We start from the raw sequence: 9,551 nt of genomic DNA, 5'->3' as shown, positions 1-9,551 counted from the left end.
ACACGGGATCGACCCAGCCCTCGGCTGTGGACGAGCCCAGGGAGTGCGGGCAGGGTGCGGCTGGGCTGGCCGCCTTCCCCCCGGGCGCGCTCAGAGACGGATCCGCTGTTTGTCCCGAGGGTGAGGGACGGCCGGCGCTTTGGGGCACCGGCTGGGGCGGTCGGGAGGCGGGGGGCGCGGAGCCGAGCCGTGCCGTGCCGACACTCGGGGCGCGGCGGCGGTGGGCGCTGACGCACGGCGGGGCGGGCGCGGCGCTATAAAGGCGGCGGCGGCGGCGGCGGGGCGGCAGCACCATGGAGAGCTGCCGGGCGCTGGCGCTGTGCGCCGTGGCGGCCGCGCTGCTGCTGAGCGCCCGCGGGCACGGAGCGACCCCGCCGCGCCGCGCCCGCGACCTGGGACCCCCCGGCGGCGGCGGTGCCTCCCGGGAGAAGGAACTGGTGGGGCGGGGACCGAGGCCGGGCGGGGGGCACCGCCGGGGCTGGCGCGGTCTGACGGCGGCTCTGGGGTCTCTCGGCAGATCGAGGCTCTGCAGGAGGTGCTGGAGAAGCTCAAGAGCAAGAGGGGACCGCACTACGAGAAGAAGTTTGGGCAGGTTCCCATGGTGAGTGTCGCGGCGGAACGGGTCGGGACAGGGAAGGGAAGGGAAGGGAAGGGAAGGGAAGGGAAGGGAAGGGAAGGGAAGGGAAGGGAAGGGAAGGGAAGGGAAGGGAAGGGAAGGGAACGAGACGGGACAGAGTGGGACTGGACTAGACGGGACAGAATGAGACTAGGCTAAACGGGACGGGGCAGGACTGGGCGGCCGCTGGTGGCGGTCCCACTCACCGCCGGCCGCTGCCCGCAGTGCGACGCCGGGGAGCAGTGCGCCGTAAGGAAGGGGGCTCGCATCGGGAAGCTCTGCGACTGCCCCCGGGGGACTTCGTGCAATTCCTTCCTCCTCAAGTGCCTGTAAGCAGGGGCGCCCCACAAGCCGCCGGGAGCGCAGGCACCGACGTCTGGCCGCCCCGACGTGCTGGCGACTTCCCGCAGCTCCTCCACCCAAGAAACGCAGCGAGAAGCCCCCGCGTCGCCCGTGTAACGCCGTCCGTGACATCCGACATCCGTGGAGCTGTTTTCTTTCTCTCCCCCGCCTCACCCCGTCCTCTCCCTCCCCTCCTCCCTCGCTTGTTTTTGTCCGTCCAGGAAAATCCCGGGCCGTGCCTTGGGAGTAGTGGTGTCGGTCCCGGGATCTGCAGTGCCGTCCCGGTGCAGACCCGAGTAGTGCCAAGCCGTGCCGGGAAGCGGTGCTGACCCCGTGCAGTGTCCCGGGCTCTCCGGCTCCTTCCTCGGGCGGGAAACATCCACCCACTGCCAGCCGGAGGAGCCGGGGGCAGGGATTTCCCTGGGGTGGTTGGGGGTAGAGGGGAGGGGCGGGATGCGAGTGTGTCCAAAGCATCCTGACCCCCTCTCTCTTGCCTCTCCTCTGAGAGGACCCAGTTCGGCACACCCCAGAAGAAGCGGCCCACAGCCCTCAGTGGGGTTCACCTACACCGCTGGCCTCAGGCCAAATCCAGCTGTGCTCACCCTGTGCTGTAGAAAGTCCTGCATGAGACACTGGTGGTGGGCAGGGGTCTGGTACCAGCCTGGCTGGGGGGGGCTGGGGGGAAATCGATTGCTTTACCAGGGCCACCACGGAGAGAAAGCTGTCTGGATTCGTTGCAAACTACCTGGGGATATCCTAGTCATCTAGACCAAATGGCTCACGTTTCTACAATGAACTAATGTATATAAATACGTCTGTCCTCCACAGGTACACTGTGTGTTTCAGCAAACCCATAACCTGTTTTAATCCTTTGTTTGTCTCTATTAATAAAGTCAGTGTTCTGATGATGGTATTTTGGGTGTTTTAATTCACATGGGAATCTCTAGCACTCAGAGGGAGATGCTAAGGGTTTCTCCAAAACTATTGCAAGTGTTCCTGTGTGCCATCGGCCAGGTCAGGACAGGACTAGAAACCAAGGTTCATGTGCTCTGGTGCTGCTCAGCTGATATCTGCTCTCTCCCCACAGGCACCCAGAGAGACTGTGATGAACACAGAGGCTTAGGACCTCAGGTTTTCCTTTGGGACAGTACATGGTGTATCCTGGCTGCAGGGACTTGTCTGGGGAGGCAGTGTATGGGGGCAAAAACCATGAGCTGGATCATCTGTGTTACTTTGTGTTTGATTCCCACAAACGATGGATCCCTGAAAGAGCCTCTTGCCTCTTCTTTGTCACAATTCATCCATGGGTGTCTTTGCGAGAACCAGCTCTTAATTCTATCAGCATGGAGACGAGGGACTCCAGGGGCCAAGGCAGACACAGGGGAAAGACATACAAGAAGTTTTCATATTTCACGCTGAAGAGAGCACAAATTCACATGAGAAACACAGAATTTTGTGAGAAAAAGGCTTCTATAAGGCATTTATTTTATTTCTAAACAGTAAGAGCACATAACCAACTCTGACTGAAACAGGTATGAAGAAGCTAACTTCAAAAAGAGACCCACCACTTCTCATTTTGCTATCAGTATGACTACTATTATTATTGCTGGTATCAGTACTGTGGTAGGGTTGTTGCTGGTGTTTATTGTTGTTATTATTAGTTATTATTTTCCAGGCCAGGAATGAGCTCATCTTAGCCCAGAGAAGGACAAAATAAAGGGTAGCTGAAAACACCCGGAGTGCTAAGGCTATTTTAACAGGTGGGGCCACAAGACTGGCGTATGCCATTCATGGGCAAGGGAGTACTGACCTGGGGGACTGTGTATGTGGGGGAGTCAGGAGGGGAGGGTTAAATTAAGGCAAGAGCCATGGTGCACTTGGTGGGAACACTGTTCAGGGAGGACTTTACAGAGAGAAATGGATATGTAGTGAGCAGGGATAGTTCAGTCAGGAGTGGTAGCCCGCTCTGCCTGCAACTTTTGTGACCATGGGTGAGTAACGCCTGTGGGGGAGAGGCATGATCGTGCATTTGCAGGGCTGGAGGTGTCAGGTTTTGTAAACTTGTAACTGCTTGTGGAGGTTTTTATGGTATTTCCCAGAGATATTGTAGAAATCCTTGATTTCTCACAGAATAATGAAATAACTTGTGTAGCATCTCTGTTTGGTTCCCATACAAACAATAAAAAGGACTGTACAATATTGGTACTGGATGCTTTCAGGCAGAGAGTGCATGCTCTGGCTGTTCGATGGTCCTCTCAGGCTGTGTCCGGCCCCAAGTACCACAATCATCTCAATGAACTGTTTGTGTAGATTGGCTCTGCATGTAACATTTACTGAAGGTGTATTTACACAGAACTGAACTGAAACATGAAATATTGGACTAAAATATATCAAGAATTATTCAGCTTATGTGTTGATTTTATAGTTCTTGTTTTTCCTGATTACAGTGCTTGAAATTATAAACATGGTTTACATAAAGATCAAAATTATAAATCTAAAACCTAACTTTAAAAATCAGGATTTAGGGTTTACTTTCATGATACTGACATTATGACAATACTCTCTGCAATATTGTGTGCACTAACCTGAGGGCTCTTAGCATGTTGGTTATATACAAGACCACTTACATTACATTGCAGTTATTTCTATTTTAGAGATTAAAAAAAAAATACATGAGGAGAGAAACTTGTTCTGTAAGAATCAGGATAGAATCAGCATTTGTGTATTTTTCACTCTTGAAATCAATTACATGAAATGACACCATTTTTTCAATTAAAATACCTCCAGATTTCACCTTACTAACACTTCCAAGATGGGCCTACAGACAACATGTCCAAAAGAAGAAGCACAGTTTTTGAGGGTTCCTCTTAGGTTTAGACACCAGAAAGGGTTCAGAATAATAATAACTGTGGTTCAGAATTATTGAGTTTACTGAGTATGAAGTAGAAAAACCCAGCTGCTTCAAGTCCTATCCTATTAGAACTCAATCACTGTAAATCTGCTTGCCTCCTGCCAACTCCATTTGAAGACCAAATTTTTCTCGTTGACTGGATCTTCCAGCTAGAAAGAGATGTAAAAACTGCTCCTGACAGGCTGGTTGTCAGGTAATTTCTTTCTGTGTGATGGGTTGACCAGCAGTCTCAGCTGGCCCCATAGCCCAGGGGATCAGTGCTGTGTGCCGCTCACTGGTTTTGGGGGCTGCTGGCAGCTTCCAGGCACTTGGGTTTGGCTAAAACATTTTCATGTTTTCAGCTACTCTACATGTGAAGACTGAAACATAGGGAGACATCATGAAAAAGTCTAGTAAAAAGGTGTTAATTCAAGAGGGTGTTATATGAAACTGCTATCTGAAATAAATAAAAAAAAATGAAATACAGTGCTAGAAATCAAGGAATCCTTGCAGAAACCCCACCTGTATCAGTAATTCAATCCCAATGAAAAAGCTAGTTGAAAATCAAGCACCAGGACAAAGAGGCCCAGCCAGTTTTTCTCTTCTCCTTGCCGTCTGTGGGCTTTCTCCATGTCGTACCTGCTAGCACAGTGTGATCCACCTTCCTCTAGAGCAAACCTCTTCCCAGAGATTACCTAGTCAAAACTCAACGATCATCAACTTACAATATTTATCTGCAGCCAAGTCTTCTCCAGGAGGCTCTACATGATTCTCAGGCTTGGTGTTCCTGGTGGAGGCAGGCAGTGCTTTTCATTAACCAGCATTTGGAATATGTATGCCTCTGGGTGGCAGCTCCTGGGATAGCAGATGGCACAGTACTGAGAGGACAACTGAGGTTCACATCAGGAGTCACAGAGGTAACATTGCATGGATAAAATGTATTTCACATATACTGGACAAATCCCATTATGTTTTCTCCTGAAGGGGGTTTTGCTTCTTCTAAGATTCTGGGGGATCTGTTTGTTGTTGTGGTAGGTTTGGTTTGTTCTCCCCTTTTTCCTCACCCCCTTTCTTTCACTGCCTCCTTCTTTGAGTAAGCAGAGAAAATAGCTACACACTAATCTACACTGATTGATAGAATATGTGGATGTTTTCAAGTGTTCTACCTTTTTGTAGCTTGTATAGAAGTAGATGGCATTGCATCCAGTGCGTTGCTCTTCCTTGTAAGGTTTGCATTTAACAAAAGTAGTGGAGACTTTATGGCTTTCTGCTGGTGGTATATCCACCACAGATTGGAGCTGGGCAAAAATGAAACCAGCAGAAGAACAAGAGGTGGCAGTGTTGTAATGGAATGGCATTCTCAGCACGCAGCTGTCTCTCCTCTAAATGACTGTGTTAGCTCAACAGTGATGAATGGGATTTTGGGGATTTTTTTTTTTATTATTTATTTATTTTTTTTACAATAGAGCAAGGTGGAACATGCAGCTGTACTTCGCCTGTGACTCCTTACGACTCCCAGCAAGTCACCCTTCTGATCTAGGTCTCTAAGAGATGATTCTCCCTTGCTGGAAAGGGAGGCTGCACAAAAAGGAACTCAGGAACCTGAGCAGCCTTACCTGGGTCCTTCCTTCACTCCCCCAGTACCTCACCCCATCTGTGTGAGCCCCTTTTCAGCTCAGGTCTGGGCCTTCACATTTTGGCAAGATTGTTCAGAGGGTGTGTGGGACCTCCCTGGAGCCTGTGGAAACAGTCTGTCTGCAGTAGCAGCTATAATGAGATTGGAAATTAAAACAAATACTGATTAGGCATTCAAGTGTTGCTCTTTTAGTTCTTCCCTAGTAAATGGCAAATACTGTTTTGTATGTGGTAATTGGCTTGATGGCAACTTGGAGATCCTGCCTGTTTTGCCTGGGGGGCAGAATGTCTTCTCACTTGCAGGCACTACTGTAACAGAACAACCACACAGCAGCTTCTTTGTCCCAGAAGTACTTCCCTTCTTCTGGTCCTGTGATTGTCTTGTAGGATCCTACAGGATTCACAGAAATGATCACACCAAAGCAAAGAACCAGCTGCTGGGTTCCAGCCATGAACTACAAATTACATTTCAGGGTCAGGCACAGAGAGAGTGGATGGTGGTGAGAGCTCACCTCTGTGCCTGGAAAGACAGATAGTCCTGGAAGCTGTGCTAAGGCCCACAGAGAACAGGGATATAATTTGAAACAGCCAGCACAGCTTCACCAAGGGCAGGTCCTGCCTGGACAACCCAGGGGCCTTCTCTAGTGAAGTGACAAGAGATGAGCTGCAGATATCATCTGTCTAGAATTCTGTAAGGCCTTTGACACAGTCCCCCATCACATCTTCCTCTCTAAATTGAAGAGAGATGGATTTGATGGGTGGACTGCTTGGTGGATGAGGAATTGACCAGATGGTCACACCCAGAGGGTAGTGGTCAACAGCCCCAATGTCCAGATGGACGTCAGTGACAGGTGGTGTCCCCCTGGGGTCTGTATTGGGATCAGTACAGTTAAATGTCTTCAACAATGACACAGACAGTGGCATTATGTGCAGGTTTGCAGATGACACCAAACTGAGCGGTGCTGTTGACACTCCTGAAGGACAGGATGCCAACCAGAAGCACCCGGACAAGCTCGAGAAGCGGGCCCATAGGAATCTCATGAGGTTTAACAAGACCAAGTGCAAGGTGCTGCTCCTGGGTCAGGACAACCCCCAATATCAGCACATCTGGGGATGAACAGATGGAGAGCAGCCCTGTGAGAAGGCCCTGGGGGTGCTGGGGGATGAGAGGCTGGACATGACCCAGCCATGGGCACTCACAGCCCAGAGAGCCAAACGTGCCCTGGGCTGCATCCAAAGCAGCGTGGGCAGCAGGGGAGGGAGGGGATTCTGCCCCTCTGCTCTGCTCTGGTGAGACCCCACCTGGAACACTGCATCCAGCTCTGGGGTCCCAGCACAGGAAGGACAGGGACCTGTTGGAGTGAGTCCAGAGGAGGCCACCAAGATGATCAGAGGGATGGAAAACCTCGCCTATGAGGAAAGACTGAGAGAGTTGGGGTTCAGAGAACAGAAGGCTCCAGGAAGATCTTATTGCAGTCTTTCAATACTTACAGGGGGCTTATAATAAAGATAGGCCCTGCTTTTGGCAGGGCCTGCTGTAATAGGACAGAGGGAAGCGGTCTTAAGCAGAAAGAGGGTAAATTTAAATTGTGTATTAGGAAGTAATTTTATGATGCGGGTGGCAAAAAAAATGGCGCAGGTGCCCCAGAGATGTAGTAGGTGCCCCAACCTTGAAAATACTCAAGGTCAGGTTGGACAGGGCTCTGAGCAACTTATCTAGCTGAGGATGTCCCTGGTCCTTGCGGGAAGGTATTGGACCAGATGCCCTCTAAAGGTCCTTTCCAACGCAAAGGATTAATTCTATGACTCTATAAAAAAAACATCATACCCTACCATTCTTCACAACAGACTTATTAACTCTAATGGACACACTAGATATGCTGATTTTCTCCCTTATGGAGATGGAACTCCAGCATGTCTATTTGCACTGATCTGGTTAAAGTACATTTCCCCTGACTAAACTTCCACACTCTTTAGATTTCATTAATGGCACACAATTTTCAGGTACACTCTTCTCTATTGTATCAGCTAGAAATTTATCTGCTTTTTCCAAAAAGCTCTGTAGAGCAATCATGCAGCCCATGGGGATCCACAGGAGATGCAGAGATCCACCCGCAGCCCGTGGGGGAGGTGCCCATGCCAGGCAGGTGGATGCCTGGAGGGGGCTGTGATCCAGCGGGAGACCCGGTGGAGTGAGAGGGCCCTGCTTCCAGGCTGGAGCAGCCTGTCCTTGGAGGACTGCACCCCGTGGAAGAATGACCCACATCACAGCAGTCTTGGGAGGACTCCTGTTCATGAGATTGGAACCATGCTGGAGAAGTTCACGGAGAACTGTCTCAAGTGGGAAGGGACCCCACGGTCTCAGATCTCGGTGATGAACTGACCAAACCCCCATGCTCCGTCTCCCTGTGCTGTTGGTCAGAAGGAGGGAGGGGTTGGGGAAAAAGGTGTTTTTAAGGGTTTATTTTACTTCTCAGTATCCTCTTCTGATTTTGTTAGTAATAAACTCACTTTGTACCTCTAAGGCGAGCCTCTTTTGCCCTTGCAGTGTTTTCTCCCGGTCCTTATCTCTACTCATGAGCCCTTTGTTGATTTTTTCTCTCCTCTGCCCAGCTGTTGCAGGGGAGGGTAAGTGAGCAGCTTGCATGGGTGCCTGGCATTTGGCCAGTGTCAAACCGTGACAAGCCTTCAGAATAGTCATTGCGTTCATGAATATTTGCAACAAGACTTTACAAGTCTTGTTTAGAGGTTTGCCACTTTTTTAAAATCACTTTTTCATGACATCTATAAGGAATTAAAGAAACTAAACCACAGAGTCAATTAAGAAATGCAATAACTAAGCATTAAAAGACTGCTTCAGTATCTCCCAGGCCAAGATAAAGGCTTCTTTGAAATGCAGAATTGTTTAAAGCTGAATTGAATTCTGGTTGTGAATTTGGGAGACAACACTAGCAGTTGTCTTCTTGCATTTATCCATAAAACAGGTAACATCTCAGACCAAAGTGCACATCCTTGCCAGATAGAGATCACAGAAATGAAACTAATGATGACAATAGGATGATGTGTTAAACAAAATGCAGCTAAGAACATAATAAAATGCATAAAGGCAAGTGAGATATTATTACTTTCTGGATGACATATCCATGGAGGATGCTGTACAAGTCATAGTTTTATTGTAGCCTCACCTCTCATTTTTATTGATGGAATTAACAGCAATCTTTATGAAGGACATCAGGGGAGGATATTTTTCTACATCTGAACACAGAATTTTTGGTTTGATTTAAACTGTGACCCTAAACTCATGTGGAGACTAGTAGATGGTGAACCTGTCTTTTTAAACAGCAGAATCAAGGAGGGATTAGCTAATTTATTTGTATCAGAAAAAAAGGTGGCATTTTTTTCCTGTCAATTTATTATAAACACTAGTACAGGTACAGGATTCCATAACGAACCAATGGAGGGTAGCGGATGTAAAGGCACACCACCTAGAATGGTTTCACTGTGCCCTGACAAGGCTGCAAGGGCTGAAATCCCTTCTCACCCACACTTTTTTGTATTCCTGATACACATTAAATGACAGGAATTCAGAACAGGTCATGCCCTAACTTGAGCTGATCTAGCAGGTTTTTATATGTAGTATTTCACCCTCATTATAAACATAAAGAACACTGTGATTCAGGACACAAAGCTGGTGTTTTGAGTTAATTCCTTTTGATGGTAATGCTTTAAATCTATCTTCATGAGTGCATTCAGCAACTATTGTTGCATCTCATGCTCTTCAGAATATATTTTACATTCATTTAACTCACTTTCTACAAGCTTATACATCTTTTTATATCTGTCACTTTATGAATTCAAATTGGATTGAAATTTACCTAGTTTTAATAGTATTCTTACATGGAAAAGTTATTCGAGACTCAATTAGCAAAGACGACAAAATTCTATGCAAGTAAGATACAAGCCTGATAGAATACAGTTATATTCATGTGCAAAATACTTGGATTGGGTTTTTTGTTCATAGAGAAAACCACAGAATTAAACAGAAAACGGTGGTTGTACTCGAAGATT

The 9,551-nt window shown here is 48.2% G+C and overlaps 1 protein-coding gene across 1 annotated transcript; it reads left to right on the top strand.

The window, feature by feature from the left end:
* Positions 1-293: 293 nt before the first annotated feature.
* CARTPT (CART prepropeptide) lies at positions 294-1,871 on the top strand. The gene is made up of 3 exons (XM_048291811.1): positions 294-437; positions 518-601; positions 842-1,871. Exons 1-3 carry the CDS (start codon positions 294-296, stop codon positions 947-949), a joined length of 336 nt encoding a protein of 111 aa, XP_048147768.1. The 3' UTR covers positions 950-1,871.
* The last annotated feature ends 7,680 nt before the right edge of the window (positions 1,872-9,551 follow it).

Source organism: Corvus hawaiiensis, chromosome Z (assembly GCF_020740725.1).
Source record: "Corvus hawaiiensis isolate bCorHaw1 chromosome Z, bCorHaw1.pri.cur, whole genome shotgun sequence".
Classification (NCBI taxonomy): domain Eukaryota; kingdom Metazoa; phylum Chordata; class Aves; order Passeriformes; family Corvidae; genus Corvus; species Corvus hawaiiensis.
The sequence above is the reverse complement of the archived record's forward strand: the minus strand, read 5'-3'. Positions and strand labels throughout refer to the sequence as shown.

Excerpts from the sequence above, each read along its gene's own strand:
- CARTPT (XM_048291811.1), top strand. The coding sequence starts at position 294 with ATGGAGAGCTGCCGGGCGCTGGCGCTGTGCGCCGTGGCGGCCGCGCTG. Across the intron at positions 438-517 it reads CCTCCCGGGAGAAGGAACTG|ATCGAGGCTCTGCAGGAGGT; the intron begins GTGGGGCGGGGA and ends GTCTCTCGGCAG. Across the intron at positions 602-841 it reads AGTTTGGGCAGGTTCCCATG|TGCGACGCCGGGGAGCAGTG; the intron begins GTGAGTGTCGCG and ends CGCTGCCCGCAG.